Genomic DNA, 17,984 nt, shown 5'->3' with positions numbered 1-17,984 from the left:
ATCCCAAAAAACTATAGATAAACAAGATTTTCTTATATAATGTATATTTTATTTTGTCACATAAAATATCACATAAAACTAATTAATTTCAGAGAGAGAGAAAGTCCAAAATTAGGCGAAATTTAATTTAAATCTCATATCAAATATCCTATATATTTAGGTCATTCACAGATTAATTTCGAAAGTAATAAACGAATGTTTCATATGTTTTAATATTGTTTAAAAACACGACAATTATTATAATATTATAATTTTAATAAATTTTTTTAAATACATTATTAATTGTATAATAAATAATTCTTGTTATATTAAAACTTATATTTGTTTTGTCTTCAAGTATTAAATCCTTAATAACTATTAAATCGGATTAAAATCCCTTCTAATATTTGATATTATTTTATATATAAAGTTCAAATTTAGTGTTATTTTTTGGCAAAACATACATAATATAATAGACAGAAAAAAAAGTTTATTTCAATAAAATGTCATCAAATACTTTACGCTTCTTTTGTCTTAATCTTTTTGATTTAACTTTTGATTTTTGTTGTGCTTTATATTTTATATCATATATTGACTATTTGTATTGTATTATTATATATCGCAAATTATTATCATTGCAACATTTTTTTTGATGTCTTAGTTTTTTATATTTTTATATATTTTCATTTCATGTGTTTATCCTATTGTCAAAAATACTATATCCTTTATTTTTCTAGTTTGCTATCCTTGAAAAATGATATACAATAAACAACAAAACATAAAAATAGATGACTAAACAAACAAAAGTTTTAACTTTTTTATAGTATATAAATATTTTTGTTGTTGTGAATCGATGTTTTGAATGTTAACTGATTTAGAGACAATTCAATGGTCACAACATGTTTTATTATTTTAATTTAAATATATATTATTTTTTTTAAAATTATGTGTAAAATAATAAGGATATACTGTATATAAAGTTTCTTAAACACATATTATAATTTATAAAACTAATAAATTAATCCCCAGTTTTATCAATATGTAATGTAATGAAATATTTTTTTTGACACTTAAGTAGCAACTGATTGATTATCATATTTTAATAAGATTTTGGAAATAAATCACATATTTTAGTGTCTAACTATTATGTGACAATCTTTTATAATTTATATATAAATTTATATATTGATAAAAAAAACTATACAAAAAATCTACAATATCTAATTTGCCTATTGAATACTTAATAATAATAATAAAATATCACAATAGGAATCCACTACCTATAGTGTCAGAAAAAATATTAAGAAAAAAATTTTGGTTTAATGTCCATCAAAATAAACAACTACTAAAAAATAATTTTTCAAGCCATATAGTTTCTGGGGATAAAAAAAGTTTTAAAATAAATAAATTATAAAGTTAATAAATCAATAGTTCTAATTTCAATTCAAAACAAACAACAATAAAAAAAGCTCAAAATCGTTGACTATTTTGAAAAAATATATTCAATTTTCTAATATTTTTTATTTTTATTTAAATTTACATTCAAACGCTTTAATAATATTACAGTTGACTAAACTGTTTTAACAATGTGTTGAATATTATAAAATATCATGAGATGTTTTTTATTATATAATATTATATATACTTTATATATAAAGTTTAAAACTATTTTTAGATAACAATAAAAAGCTTAACAATTACATTAAAAAACAACTAAATTTATATTTATAACTAAAATCATTTATTATAATGAGTGAGTGGGTATAGTCACCAGAGACTTACCATTTTTATAGGTATTACTTAAAATACAGTTAAAATATTTTTTTTATCGCCGAATCTATTTTTCTAAGTCAATTAGTTTTTTATTATATCATAAAATAATACCGGTGTATATTAAATATTTACTAAAACAATAAAATAGTGTAAATACACAAAAGCAAAACAATTAATTAGTAATTTTACAAGTCATGGTAAATTGTTTTTACTGGTTATAAACTGATTATGTTTTGATTATAAAAAAAATTATAATGAAAATTCTCGGAAACAAAAACATATATAGTTTTTGATTATAAATTATATATTTATATTATATTTAGAGTATATGTCTGTTTTGGTCAGTCAAGCAATTAATAAGAGCTTCAAATTATAAGCAAAAGATTCATTTATTTAATGAGTTTTCCCTTCAATTTTCATCTGATCTCTAGTAATGTCACTCTCATTATATCAACTGATAAAAGGCTGAAAAATCTAATACAACATTAACTCCATTGAGAATCTAATATAATAATGATTTAATTGAATGCTTCACTTACAATGAGCTTACAATAACCCTATTGTTAAACTATTATCAATTTTATGGTTATAATTCAATAGAAATTCATAGTTTTAATAATCTTAACTATTGATATAATGATGGAAAAATTATATAATATAATTATAGCTTATTATTATTTACTTGAAATAAATATTATATATTTATAAATATTTTACTGATTGATAAAGTTGTAATGTTGATGTTTTTTCAAAATAATCAAATGATATAAACAAAACTGTATATGTAGTCTAATTTTTTTTTAATAAATTAATCATTATTACTGTACATATTGGTAATAAGGTCACAATGAGTTATTAATATATATATATTATATTAGTATTTTTATAAAGTTAATTAAAAATTATTTATTTAATAAAATTAATAGATAATCTACAAACTATCATTGATAGCACTATTGTAAATACTGAATTATTTTTGTAATTTTTCATTAATAAATTATTTAAAAATTATATCTAAATTACTGTTTGATCACCAAATTAATCCTTAAAAAGACTATTACATGTTATTTAAAATTAACAATAAAAATAATAATTTAATCAATAGCAATTTATTTATAATATTCAAATATTATTTAATGAAAATTTTATATAACTTAAATATACTTTGGAAAAATTTAAGAACTAAATATTAAATTTAAAAAAATATTATTTAAAATTTACAAACATATACCTTTTTTAAGTAATTTTAAAAAACCTATTAATTCAAAAAATATCATACAATTTTATTACTGACATTGCAAAAATATAACAATGATTTTGTGGAAAATAATTAAATCATTTAAGTGTTTTTAAGCAATTAATAATTCTGTTGTAAAATCAGGTGAGTGTCAGTAAAAAACATATTTTTATAAAAAAAATATCTATAATATAATAATGAAAAAAATTATAGTAATATTAGTATTATTTAGTAATTTACAAATAATCATTTAGATCACAAATTGGTTTGTAATAAATATATATATTGGTTACGGAATTAAAGTACAAATAATATTACAACAAACAAAACAATAAGACTTTCCAATAATGAGATTCTGTGAAAACATAGCTATTATTGTTTTTATCAAATGTTTTATTTGTATTTCACTATTAAGTGCACAGAATAATAGCCATATTAGTGGTGGTGACCAAACACTAGTGGTTGTGCTAAACGATGACAACACGTCTACTGTTTTGCAAACTCCAGGTTTTCCAACAAAACATTATCCTAAAAATTATAGAGTTAACTATGATATAAAGGTATGACATTTAACACAACAACAACTAAAATGTTTATATAATTTTTTATAAACTTTAACTTAAACTAATAAAACGAAAAAACAAATTTTAGGTCAATTTAAGCGAACGGATCCAACAATTGTCTTCACGTTTGAGAATCAAATTAGAATATATAGCTATAGAGCCATCAGATCATTGCAATGAATCTAATTTACAAATAATATTCCCAATGGGAGAGATCAGAGTGTATGCATTACATAATATATCTATTATTTAATTATTTACTTATATTTAAAGCTTCTCTCTTTCTTTCTTTCTCTCTCTCTCTCTCTCTCTCTCTCTCTCTCTCTAACTATCTTTCTGTTTGTCTATCCATATGTTTTCACATTAAAAAAAATCTGTATAGATTTTGTGGTCTACATGCGGGCAAAACTATGATCTCTGACTCGGGTACGGCTCGGGTAGAGTTCAAAGGTAACGACTTAGAACAGGACAGAGGATTCAAGATTGTCGCCGATATTATTCGATCCAATTGTTCCCAAAAATTTGTCAACAAAACAGATGTTACCATCGAATCGCCAAACTATCCGAACAATTATGACGAAGAAACTACCTGTGTTTGGGAGATAGAGGTGCCAAATGGGAAATTTATTAAACTCACATTTGACGGTCCAATCGATATCAATGTCCCCAATAGCAACATCTGTGCCGAAGATTATCTATTAGTCAGTCAAAGTGGCGATTTTGATGTCGATGTTCAACGGTTTGTATATAAAAATATATATATATTGTTTTAACTTATTTTTTTTTTGTTAGTTTAATGATAATTCCTTAACATTTTAGTAATGATAATTGATTAGTATATAACTAATTAGTGTAATTATTTCTCATTTAAAAACATGTGTCACAAAATAACATTTAACAAAATGTTCACAATTAGTAATTTTACTTTTAAAAATAACTAATTATTGCTAATTTAATTTATTAATTATCATACTAATAATGTATATTTTAATACAAATATGTTAATCTTAATTTTACTACTAAACTATTTATATAAATTAATGTGTTATCTAAAAAAAGCATACAAAGCTAAAAAATATATAGTATTATTAATAATATTCAAACACAAAATTAGCAAGTTACTTTATCTGTGTTTGATAAATAAAAAATCAATTAATAATATAGATCCGTGTTAAATATATATTGTATATAAAAATAATTAATTATATTAAAAGTTAAAACATACTCACAGTTTTAATTAATAATAAAAAATATAACATTCAATGTTGACATACAGATTCTGTGGTAACCAGAATCCCAGTCCTATAATAAGCACATCAAACAAAATGCTTATTAAATTCAACTCAAACTCTGCAAACACTGCCAAAGGATTTCGGGCAAAGTTTGTTGAACACGACAGACCTGAATCAGCACCGGCTAGACTACCGATGCTTACGCCCGAGGGTTGTCGTAAGTCAATAAACTTTGTATAACTTATAACTTATTGATTTTCAAATTAATTAACTAATGATTATTATTATTATATCCAATTTAAAAGCTTGTGGTAAAGAAAATCTGAGATTTAAACGCATTGTCGGCGGTAGTGAAGTAAATCCTGCACATCGTTATCCATGGATGGTATCAATTGGATCCAGTCGTGGCTCTCCCTTCTGTGGCGGCGCTCTTATAAACAATTTGTATAAAAAAAATTAATTTTAAAAAAGACATAATAAAAATTTTAATATTTTATAGATACGTATTAACAGCTGCTCACTGCGTGGTGGATGAAAATCCCGAAAGTATTGGCGTACGTATTGGTCAGCATAGTCTACAAGAGCCGACTCCCATATTGAAGATATCGGCGATCAAATTACACGATGACTATGATTCTGTGTCCCAGAAAAATGACATCGCAGTGCTTCGGCTCCAGAATCCGATCCAATACAACGAAAACATAGAACCCGTTTGTATACCTCCGAGCGATCTCGACGATCCCGACGGTCTCTGGGTATCCGGTTGGGGTCGTACTGATGAAGGCGGACGTACCAGTGATCGGCTAAACGAGGTAACACTACCGCAGTACTCGTTGGCCAAATGCGAGAACAAATACGCCGGTTTGGTCAGCGATAAACAATTGTGTGCCGGAGGTATCAAAGGACAAGACGCTTGTCAGGGAGATTCAGGCGGTCCTCTGCAGTCAAAAATTAACGGAAAAGTCAATATTGTTGGTATTATCTCATGGGGTATCGGTATGTCATATCTGATTGTCAACTTAATCTACTGTATATTATATTAACTTTTTATTTCAATAAAAAAAACAATTACTTCGACAAAGGATGCGCGCGTGAGAACTATCCGGGAGTTTACACACGAGTCTCAGCTTATTTGAAATGGATTGAAGACAAGACCCGAGACGGCACCTATTGTTTGGCAGACAACTCGACCTCCAATTTAATTGACCAACCGATTCAACCGAACTTTGAAAGTTGCGGTATTCCTAACCATAAATTATCAAAAAGAGTTGTCGGCGGAACAGAGACAATACCTCAAGAGTTTCCATGGATTGTATGAACTTATTTGTATTGAATAAATGGATGTCATAATTATAATTGTCAATCACTTTGTATTTTAGGTCGTAATTGCAGTCAATAACCAAATTATGGGAAGCGGTTCACTAATTGCGGCAAATGTTGTGCTGACTTCAGCACATAAACTCAAAGAAATTTATGACAAAAATCGCAATCCGGATATCAAAGTGATTGTCGGCGCACACGATGTGACCAAAAGTGAACCAAACAAACGTGTCTATAGAGTCAATCAAATCATATTTCATCCGAAATTTGGTCAAAACGCTCCGCTCGACAATGATTTTGCAATTCTAGAGCTCAAGTCAACTGCCGAAGGCTTTCTGCCGCAGAACCGACCCGTTTGTCTGCCGAGAAGCGATACGCCATACAAAGTGGGCGCTTCGATCATCGGCGCCGGTTGGGGACGTACTTCGACTAACAGTGCCGGCAGTAGAGTGTTGAGAAAAGTCGAATTACATCTATCGAGTAGATCCCAGTGCTCCAGAATTTACAAGTACTTGACTGATTCAATGATATGCGCTCAGGAAGACAAAAAAGATATGTGTACCGGTGATGAAGGGGCACCACTTATGCAGTATTTTGAGGGTCGTATGTATTTGTTTGGTGTCTATTCGTATCAATCATCGAGTGGTTGTGTCAGTGGTAACCCCAGTATCTTTGGCGATGTCAGGTATACTCTCGAATGGATACGCGATGTAACCAACAATGCCATCAAAACGGCTTAAGTGGTTAAACAAATGAATTACTAAAAAATGAATGAAATGTTTTGCAAAATAAAGTTTTCATTTATTGACTAAAAATTTCGTTAACTTATATCTATAATATATGTTTTAAATTATTTAATAGTAAATTGTTTGAAAACTTTTGAAAAGTAAAAAGTTTGTATACAAAAAACATTACCAGTAATTGTCGTATTAATTGATTTTAATTGTATCTCATTAGTGAAAGTGATATAACTTTAATTAAAAAATTTATATATTTTGGACAACAAATAAATAACCAACAATTTAGATTAAATATAATTAAATTATATTTACATAATTAATACATAAATTGGTTTAACATTAGTATTGATATTCAAAAAAAAAAGTTTCCGATTCTGTATAATCTCATCACTTATTCATTGATTACGTCATTGATGTCAATGTAGTGAACAATACTTTACATTACATTCAAAAAGCATGTGTTTGTCATTGCATTGAATAATACATTGGATTTAAATGTGTTTACAAAATCATACCATACTTTCAATTAGTTGTTCTTCAGATATCATATAATATTATTATTATTAACCATCAGTTTCGGTGATCACACCATGAGGTCAAACAACAAGAAGAAAAAGTCGACACCGAAGAAAACACTTGTTAAAGATAGCCGTCAAACAAATGGTGTCAATGGTGGCTATCAAGACGTTGACGAAGATGTCGATGAAGACAACAACCAGATTGTCGACCAAAAGAAGACGATTCAATCAATTGACGATAAGTCGGCGATAGTCAACACCACAAATGCCAAATCAGTGAAGACCGGGAACATCAACAACGAGTTGATGGCAGATATCGCCGAAAATGGCAAATACTTTTCAGCGCTCATCGATTTTATTCCACCGAAGATCTACTTCGAGGGCAACGACGAGATAATGGAATCGATGGACAGCCAGAAGAAGCAGCGAATGGCCAACAATACAAAATCTGGGCCAAAGGGTAAACATTTGAGGTTTAAATTGGATCCCAATTCAGACAAACGTGTATCAGATATTGCTTCAGAGTTTTACGGCAATAGTAATGCCAACAAAAAGACGAATAACTCAAATAAAACAAAGAAATTAAATATCAATTCAAAAGACCAGAAAATGCAAGAATTAAAGCAAAAGTTGAACCAAAAGATTATTGAATTAAAGTCGAGAAGAGGTCAGAAAATAAACGCAAAGTCGTTGAGAGAAAGCAAAACTGAAAGAAAGAGAATTAATTCAATGAGAGCTAAGAAACAGAAAGGTTTTATCAAAAGTGAACAACAATTGAATGCAAATCAGACGACAACTGATGACCAAAAGCCCGACGACTCTATGGAAACAATAATCAAAAACAATCACAAAAAGATTAAACGCGAAGTACATGAGGACACGGAAGCAACGATTCCTGAAAAAGTCAAAGAAAAGTTACCGAAAATCTATAATAGCGACGGAAATATTGTTTACTCGAAGTTTGATTTTTTTTCGACTAATGAATCGCTAAGTGAAACGAAAAAATTGTCGAAAAAGAATAAATTAAAGAAATTGTTGGCAAAAACAAAGATAGAAGAAAACAAATTGTCTCATTTGGAGGCAACGGATAGTATGAAAGCTAAACAATTCAAAGAGAAAAAGTTATGGAAGAATGCCATCGACAGGAGTGAAGGCATCAAAGTTAAGAATAGCTCGAAAATGATTGAAAAATCCATTAAAAAGAAAAAACAATTGAAACAAAAGAGCGCTAAGAAATGGTCGGAAAGGAAGGAAGCGTTGGAGAAGAGGATGAACGCCAAGAGTGAGAAACGAAAACGAAATATTGATCAAAGAAAGACTGATAAGAAAGAGAGGAATATTAAGAGACAGAAGAAAAAGGGACGCATTTTTGACATCAAATGATAATAATATTAATAATAATAGTTTAGAAAACAAAAAAAAGAAAAATAATTATTTTAAATAATTTATTGTGAAATAAGTATAAAAAAAGTATTTATTTGTTTGCGATATTTACCGTATGTTACGGTAATAATAATATTTTTGTTAAAAATACTGTTTCATTGCACTTGTTTTTTGTGGAGAGACTATTATATATCATATATAAAATAGTGACTTATTTTTTGGTAAATAAATTAAATGACTTTATATTATGGTTGAAAATATTTGTATTGTTTTTTTTTGTGTCAAACATTTTTCATTTTAATGAATGCAAAGACGGCCACAAACATGAAGAAAGCGGTTCCGATTCCGATGGGTATTCCTAATGACAGTGCCATTGATTCGCGGGGAAAAAACTCACGAATCAGATGCTTGTCGTTAACCATTGGTATAACAATTATCCAAACCGTATAATAGATGAGTGACAGTGAACTGACAGTTAGCAGACCGACACCCAGTTGTCTGTCGTATCCCTTAATGTAATGCAAATCACAAACTAATTATTGATTTGATATTTATTTATTTATTTTTAATCAATACATACAATGAAGTCGACTAACATTTTTGTTGTGTCCCTTAAATAAATGTGTGACCAATGCTAGTGATGGCACGCTATAACTGTTTGCTTATTATAGTATTATCATTATTCTATGTATAAGTAATACTGTATTACTATTATAATAATAATAAATAATAATAAGTAAAATATAATAATAGACTTTTTAAATGCAAATTCAATGGTTTTGTACAATCAATTGGCATTTCAATACAACAACACAATCACATGTAATAGAGAGAGAGAGAGAGAGAGAGCGCTCTCTATTGATATTAAATGTTATAATATTTTTTTTTTAAAAGTTGCTAAAAATGTTAATTAATTTTTATTACCAGAATTAAACAGAAAAAAATTATTAATTTAAAAAGTTAAATGATTTTTTTATAGTTTATAGATTTTATTGATTAAATATCAATGAAACCAACAAAAGTTTTTTATTTATTTATTTGTTTTTTCCCGAAGACATTGTATTTACAAAAATAAAATTTAGTTTTCATTAACTCCTTTTTTCCCGACAATAGCTCTATAAGAATATGTTTGTCTGAGACTAGCATTAAATATAATGACTTATATAATAATATAATAGTAAAAACAAATAATTTATTTTATATACTCTGGTAATCCACTTATGTCTTCATAACACTGGGAGATATAGCACACACTTTACAGTATTACTATAACTATTTAATATAATAATATAACATACGGTTCCTGAATGGGTGTCGGCCTAAAAATAGCACCGTTTGGTCGACAAAAATATTCAACGCATTCAGCCTTCACTTCATTTCTTGTATCTATAGATAAATATTTTTAATAGTAAAATGTGTTTTATTAATAGTAGGAGAAGTCGTATTTTTTGAAGCGACACTCACTTTAATAATAAAATATATATCAAATATTAGATTAAAAAATTATGTGTTAATTGACATAAAAATGATAAATATTTTATAAGCTTTTCACAAAAAATGTATTGATATTCTGGATTTGTTTAATATTCTGCGAGAATATTCCGCATAAATATCTATCTATTATTATTATTATGTTTAATATTTGATTAATTTTTTGTTTTCAAAAATCAAATGTATGTCCTCCTGACATGAGTGCTAACTGTCCCGGTTTTAAAGCTCATGGTGTGAATCCTACTCGTTGTCGACGATGTTTTAAGGATTATAGCGAACATGTCATCAAAGATGAGCCAACTATTGATAATAAAAAGAGCGCTTCCGGTGCCGACACCACCAATAGTGAGTCAAATAATTTATTTATAAAAATATCTAATAAATTGTAAAATCAATTACCAAAAAAAAAATACATTTTTCTCAGCACTGATAGTGTCAGAGAAATTTTTGTTTGCTTTTATTTGACGGAATTTTTTTAAGCAATTGATAAGAAATAATTTTATTTTATTTTTTTTAGTATCCAATTAAAATTTTTCTACACTAATGTCTGTTTAGTCTATTTTTTATTATTATTTAAAATTTTTATCCAAATTCTGTATGATTTTTTAAACAGGATTTCTTTAGTTTATTTATTTTTATGTTTATCATTAAAGACAAATTAAGTAAATTTTCTAAAATTAAATTTATATTAGAAAAACAAATATATAATATATATGTGATTATTTGTTTTTATAAAAATTAAATGATTCGTTAAAATATTTATATTATTCATCATAAATAAACATATAAATCTAGTCATTTGTTTTTACATATCATTGGATATCAAAACATTGCTAAACAATTATTTATATATATATATATATATATATACTGTATGTATATATTTATTTTTATTCAAAATTATCCATTATAATATAATGTGATATTTAAAAATACACTTTAACTGACAGTAAGCCTTAAATTATACCATATAAACAAATATTATTTGAATAAATTTGTTTTTTGTGTATAACACATAAGGCTGTGACACAAATAATAAGTTCATAAAACTAAGACTTAATTTCCAAAATTAATTTCTCCTACAAAATGAAAAGCATAGCTAATAATGTATAGTGTTATACAATTATAGTGTTTTTTATTGGCAAATATACAAACTATTTAGCCATTTATTAATATTAGTTACAATTATATTGTCATATATTGTTATTAAAGTATGTAACATAAAAATGTTAGATACAATTGTTTATAAATATATACTTTGTATATAAAATAAAAATTTAATAAATATTAATTTAACTAATTAAAATAACTATTAACTTTAAGACAATTAACTATAATTTAAATTAATTTAAAATTAAATATTGATACCGGAATTGTTTCTTATCATTAATAATATCAAACTTTATTTATAGGTTTTTGAGATTTTTTATTTTAATTAGACAGTTATATACCGTACAGTACAGTATATTACAGTACTATATACTGTATATAAAGTTTATTTTTTTAAATTTTGATAATTTTTTTTTGTTAATTAATTAAACAGAAAAAAATCAGTCCAATAGTCTTATTCTGCCATCAGTTTCCTATCCAACCACTTCTGGCGATGATTCACAAGAAAACACAACAACTGTTCGACTTAGAAGTCGAACTCGAGAACTGCCAAAATTGGACGACAATCCTACCGCCGGTACTGACCAACAAACAAGTCCTGGCGGACGGCGGACTACTCGTCCTAAATCATCAACGGACACAACAACACCGACTACATCGTCTACTTCCACAACATCGGCAACCGTTTCATTAAACAATAACTCTTTAAGAAACCGAACTAAAGCATCGGAGCTTCGACTGGAACCAGAAGGAGCAGACTTTAACGACAAGACGTCATCGCCATCACCGAAGAGTTCGGCACCGAAACGGATACAAAAAATATTGCAAACAGAAGAAAGTGGAGGACATCTGGGCGGCGGCGAAGATCACACAGATTCGCCGGATGTAGAGTTTATACTTCGGGTTAAAACTGCCACAAAAGCCAAAGAAGCTGATGAAGAAAGCATTGCTTTTACCGATACCACTGAAACAACTCTGTGCGCCAGTTCTGCCGATATTGAAGAATATCAGACAAAAATTTCTAGTCTTTTGAAACAATTAGATAAATCTGAAGACAGTATTAAACAATTGGATAAACAAAACAGTGAATTGCAGGCAAAAATCAAACGAATGGAAAAACTTCAGGAAAACAGAGCCAAACAAATCACCGAAAGTGACAAACAGGCCATCGAAAAGACTGCATCGGAACTATTAAAACTTCGTGGAAGATGTAGAGAATTGGAAGCATTGAATACAGAATTAAAAGATGAAAAGAATGTCCTAAGAATTGAAGTGAAAGAACTGACTCGAGAGGTGGAGGTTATGAAGAAGGATAATCCTAAAGAACTCAAAGAAACGATTACTAATTTAAGACTAAAATTACAACAAACAGAACATTTGGTGGAGAATTTGACGGAAGAAAATGAAGAAATTAAAAAAGATGTCAAAGCTTTGGAGATTGAGTTCCAAGAACTTCACGATAACTTTCGAGAGGATCAGTCATCAGAATTTCGTGTTTTGAAACGAGAGTTAGAATCGTCGTCAAAGAATTGTCGAGTTCTTCAGTTTAAGCTCAAGAAGGCTGAGAGAGGTATCGAAGTCATGGAAAACGATAAATTAGAACTCGAGAAGAAAGTTAAAGATCTATTGGAGACAACAAAAATAGATGTCGACAAACAAAAGATGAAAGAATTGGAAAATGAACTGTCGATTGCTAAAGAAGTATCGCTTAGATTACACGCAGAAATTGAAACACTAAGAGAGGAACGGGTGGTTTTGGAACAACAGTTGACTGAAGGAAGAAATCCATCGCAACAAAAGTCGCTGAATCGGTTGTCGACGGGTAAACTATCGCCATCGGTATCTATCGATGGAAAAGATTACGAACAAGTGATCAGAGATTTGTACGACACTATGGAACGGGAAAAAGATCTTCAGGAACAGATGAAATTTGCTGAAGAAGAAACAAGAACTTTACGGAAAAAATTGTCGACAATGGAGTCGGAGAATGAGATACTGTCGATGCAGATCAGGAAAATGGTTAATCAAAAGTCAAAGAAAGGTGGAGATATTGGCGACGACGATACAGACGAGTTGAGTATCGATGAAATGAAACTCAATCTGGAACTCTATGAACAAGAAATGATTGTTTTGAGAAGAAAAACGGATGAGTTGGAACAGGAAAACGATAATTTCCAACAAGAGATCAAGTATTTACAGGACAAACTTGTGTCGCAACCGTTGGTCAAGATAGAGATGCCCGAACTACCGCCCGGTTCGCCACCAAATGTCATCTATGAGCACAAGTTTCGCATACTTGAAGCCGAGGCAAGAGATCTGCGCAAGAAATTAGTGGACAGAGAGAAGGAGTACGAAAGCCTGCGTACAGAGATTGAAGTTCACAGACGAAAGGCGTCTAAAGTTATTATCCGAAGTAGAAGTTTGGATTCCGAACAACAGGTTGATCTCAAAAGACAGTTACAACTTGTGGAACAAGAGGCCAGTATTTTAAGACAAAAACTTATGTCTTTGGAAAATGAAAACGACAAACTAATCAATGATAACAAGAGATATCAGTTGAGACTTAGTCGAAAGCCACCGCCCGGACCGGCAGATCAACTTCAAGTGGAAAATATTGAGCTCAAGGATAAAATCAAAGACTTGGAGCGCAGATGCGAAAACATTAAATCAGATCTGATGGCCAGCAAATCGCAGCCTAATTTGAACTTTTTGATGAGTGATACAGAAAGTGATTTAATCAATACATTGAAAAAACAATTGAAAATCAAAGAAACAGATATAACTGAACTTAACGCCCGATTATCACAATCGGATGTTGAATGCAATCGACTTAATAGAGAATATAAGAAACTCAAGGAAACGGTGTCCGCTAAACGGCATCCGACTCGTGTGGTCCGAGAGACGGCCACTCGCGGAGAGTTGAAAGAGATTATTAAAGAAATGGAAGAAGACATCAATGATTTGCACAATACTGTCAAAGGAAAAGACTTAATATTAGAAAATCTGAACGAAGAACTAAGTGAAGTGAAACGTGATCCGGATAACCATTACAATGGTTCGGGTGGTGTCACCCAAAACGGTTCCGGCGTTTTACAAGTAAACGAAAAACTACGCAAAGAACTTGAAAACGAACGAAAAAAATCCCATACATTGCAGATGAAAATGGATTCATTTAGCAAAGAAAAGGGTTTCGATTTGAGTGCATTGGATAACTTGGATGTATTACAAGCCGAGAAAAAACAGTTGGCCATCAAATTGGATGATATTCAAGAAGAATTAACTCGTGAGAAAACGAAGAGCGAAGATCTGAGCCAAAAGGTAATTGCTTTGAATAAATTGCAAGAAGAGTTGACCAAAAAATTTAAGACAATTGAAATGCAAAACGAAAAGTTTGAAGACGAATGCGATTCCACTAGAGATCAGTTGAAGAAAAGTGATAACAATTTAAAAGAAATGACAAACAAATGTGATTTAATTACCAAAGAGTTAAGTGATTTGAAAAAAGTTTCCCAACAATTGAAAATTGAGGTAAAGTTTGTTTTTAATTATTTTTAAATTGTTTTTTAATGTTTAAATTGATCGATAGCTTGATAGAGAAAAATTGAAATCAAATGCTAATAGCAATCAATCAGGTGGTGGTGTAACCACAGTCATGCAGAAAGAAATCGATGAATTGAAGAAAAAATTAAATGATATGACCATCAAAGCGGATAATTTGCGAAAACAAAATGAAGAATTAGATAAAGAATTTAAACAGAAAGAGTTGAAACTGAAAGAAGAAACGGCAAAAAAAGTAGAGATTGCTGTCAATGGTGTCCGAAAGGAAGTCCACTTAGAGTTACAACAATTGAAAGAAGAAACTAATAATTCTAAGTCAAAGATTAGCGAATTGAACGACCAGTTAGACAAAGCCAATAGAGAATTGAAAGAATCAAATGATAGGTTAAGAGTTAATACATCTCAAGTACGTAAAGAAAGAGATGACCTCCAGAACAGGTTAAGCGACTTAGAGTCACAGCTAAGAAGTGATAGTAAACGACGAGAAAAGTTGGAGAAAGAACACGAATTGACAATTAAGAGCAAAGATCAGGAATTGTTTCAAACGAGAGAACGAATTGTTCAAATGGAAAGAGAGCTTCGGAAGAGTCAACAAAAACTGGATAATACTGAATACGAATCCAACAATAAAGTGGTTAGTCTGGAGAAAGATTTGACTAAAGAGCGAGAGGAATACGAAGAGTTGACCAATAAGTATGATTTATTGGAAAAAGAATTTCTGGAAATGAAGTCCAGATTAGTGACCGAAAAGGAAACATTGGCTGAAGCCGTGTCCACAATACGCAAGAGTTATGACGAAAAACTTATGGAAATTAAATCACTGAAAGATATGCTATCGAAACGACAGAAAGAATGGGTGAAAGAGAAATTAGATCTTCAGGAAAGGTCGGCATCGCTGGAGTCTAAGGTCAGTCGGGCGTCATTTGTTATCGAAGAAAACTTAAGACTCAAAGAGATGATCAATGAAAAGGAAAGTCTATTGGAATCGTATCGAAAGGAAGAAAAACATGTGAAGACGGAAAGGGATAACTTAAGGAAACGTTGCGATGAGTTGGCGATGAAGATCGCGGATATGGAAAAAGTCGAAAGAATGACCAGAACTGTAAATATTACGGGAAAAGACAAGGAATTACAAGAATATAAGATTAGATTAGAACACACACAGACATCCCATAAGGGAGAAGTGGCAGCACTTCATGCAGAATATGAGGGAAGGATGAGACTAATGGGTGATGAAATCAATGAATTGCAGAGACAGATAGCATTCTTGGCCAATGAAAGAGATAGATTTAAAGATCAATTAAATAGAGATCCCAGTCTACGTCGGGCATCCAAATATAAAGATGAAGTCGAAGATATAGCGGCACAATTATTATCGTTGAGATCGGATCTGGAGGCGGCTCTGCTTGAGAATAGAAATCTTAAGATTCAATTCGGTACCGAACGAAGCGGTTGGCAAATACAGAGCGCTGAACTCAAGACACAAATCAATCAATTAGAAGAACGTATACTTTTGGACACAGCTAGAGGTTCGACCAGAAGCTATGTGAAGACTAAACTGGAGTTGGCCTGGGATAAGGAAAGACAGGAAAACCTACGGTTACTACAAGAAACACAAAAGTTTATACAAGACTTGAGAGATAAGCTAATGAATACAGAAAAGGTTAGGGAAAAGGATAGACTCGAACAGAGAAAACAATTACAAGATTTGAAGTCTGGAATGGATAGAGAGTCGGAGGACACACATAAACGGGTCAGTGAATTGCAATTGGATTTACTGGATCTTCGAGAAGCGCACGCAAAGGTCAGGTCACAAAATGAGAGACTTAGACGCGAGAGAAACGCTTATGAAGGAGAAAGAGAGGAATGGAAGAACACTGTCTTCTCTGCCTTTGACATACAAAACAAAGCACATGAAATACTTGGTGAGATCGAAGAGATCACCAAATTGATTCCCAATGAACCCGATAAACCACCGGACAGTGAGACAACACCAACAACAACGATGACGACTACTGTTGTTAGGAGACGTAAAACACAGAATGCTATCAATATTGTAGAGTTAAGAAATTTGGTGACAAATCTCAAGACAAAAAGTGACGAAATAAAAAACTTATCGCTTCCGACCAGAGATGTCGATAGATTAAAGTATTCGGTGGCATTCAAGAGGACTATCTCTGCCCAGGATATGCCTGTAATGAGAGGTTCTTCTCAGTCATTATCTCGCGCACCACTTCCGCTGCCAAGAGAAATAATCAGAGCTCCGCCGCGACCAAAGGCATTGGCCAAGAAAAGTGTGTCTCTCGACTACCAAATCGGCGCATCCGGACAGAGAGGTGCATCTCAAGAGCGCATTTGGGAATCGGGAGACTCGGCCAACACTACGCCCACATCCAGTGTCAGTAATTTACGAGTTTCCGGTCATTATCGTGGATTTACCGCTCTTAGTGGTTACGAATCCGATGCATCCCATTCCAGATACACTCGTGAAGGCTCTTTTGGTGCTGATTCAGATACATCACTACCAGCTGTTCCACAATCCAAGAAATCTCTATTCAAATTCATCAAAAAGACAAGAAGTATAGAAGACTCGACAATTGGAGGGGGTATTGCCAGTGCAGGTCTTACATCGCTAGCAGTTCATGGCTTCGAAGAGAGTCCTATAGAGTTGGCTAAACAAAGACAAAAGAAAGAAAATTCTTTGAAACATAAGATTTCGAAAACACTGTCGAAGACATTCAGCAGAAGTTCCTCATCTTTGCAGACAACAGAAGACAAAAAAGAGAAGAGACCGACTTCGCCGAATCGGGCGCTTTCACCGACCAGAAAGTCTGGAAAACCATCACCAGTACCTTCGGATCAAGAAGTAAGTGAAACAATAATTATTAAATTATTATTAAATTTGTTTTCAATCACTTTTAAAAAAGGGTTACAAATCTGGTGCAAAACCAGCCCTAAGTGGTGTGACATCATCGATGTCAACACAACGACCATTGGTCTCCAAACTGGCAATACCACCGTCAACACGACCCGTACCACCTCAACCCGTGTCGAGGTTCAGGAGTGAAACTAATGTATAA

At 30.8% G+C, this 17,984-nt stretch overlaps 3 protein-coding genes across 3 annotated transcripts in view; all 3 read left to right on the top strand.

The window, feature by feature from the left end:
* LOC128955992 (G-protein coupled receptor GRL101-like) overlaps nucleotides 1-2,258 on the top strand; it is a 56,893-nt gene extending 54,635 nt beyond the window's left edge. The window contains exon 24 of the mRNA XM_054301673.1: nucleotides 2,217-2,258. Within this exon, the coding sequence (XP_054157648.1) occupies nucleotides 2,217-2,258 (42 nt within the window). The remainder of the gene's footprint in view (nucleotides 1-2,216) is intronic.
* Nucleotides 2,259-3,215: 957 nt separating this feature from the next.
* Nucleotides 3,216-6,844, top strand: LOC128955991 (ovochymase-2-like). The gene is made up of 8 exons (XM_054301672.1): nucleotides 3,216-3,549; nucleotides 3,641-3,774; nucleotides 3,935-4,291; nucleotides 4,829-5,001; nucleotides 5,090-5,228; nucleotides 5,284-5,780; nucleotides 5,867-6,096; nucleotides 6,164-6,844. Exons 1-8 carry the CDS (start codon nucleotides 3,337-3,339, stop codon nucleotides 6,842-6,844), a joined length of 2,424 nt encoding a protein of 807 aa, XP_054157647.1. The 5' UTR covers nucleotides 3,216-3,336.
* Nucleotides 6,845-7,299: 455 nt separating this feature from the next.
* Nucleotides 7,300-17,984, top strand: LOC128955990 (kinesin-related protein 4-like). The gene is made up of 6 exons (XM_054301671.1): nucleotides 7,300-8,739; nucleotides 9,058-9,189; nucleotides 10,503-10,581; nucleotides 11,780-14,874; nucleotides 14,933-17,770; nucleotides 17,832-17,984. The coding sequence occupies exons 1-6, from the start codon at nucleotides 7,435-7,437 to the stop codon at nucleotides 17,982-17,984; spliced, it is 7,602 nt and encodes a 2,533-aa protein (XP_054157646.1). The 5' UTR covers nucleotides 7,300-7,434.

This window comes from Oppia nitens, unplaced genomic scaffold, assembly GCF_028296485.1.
Source record: "Oppia nitens isolate AA-2021 unplaced genomic scaffold, nextdenovo-longstitch-racon4-pilon3 scaffold2_pilon_pilon_pilon, whole genome shotgun sequence".
NCBI classification, from domain to species: Eukaryota; Metazoa; Arthropoda; class Arachnida; order Sarcoptiformes; family Oppiidae; genus Oppia; species Oppia nitens.
Note: the sequence above shows the minus strand (reverse complement) of the source record. Positions and strands in the feature narration are given on the sequence as shown.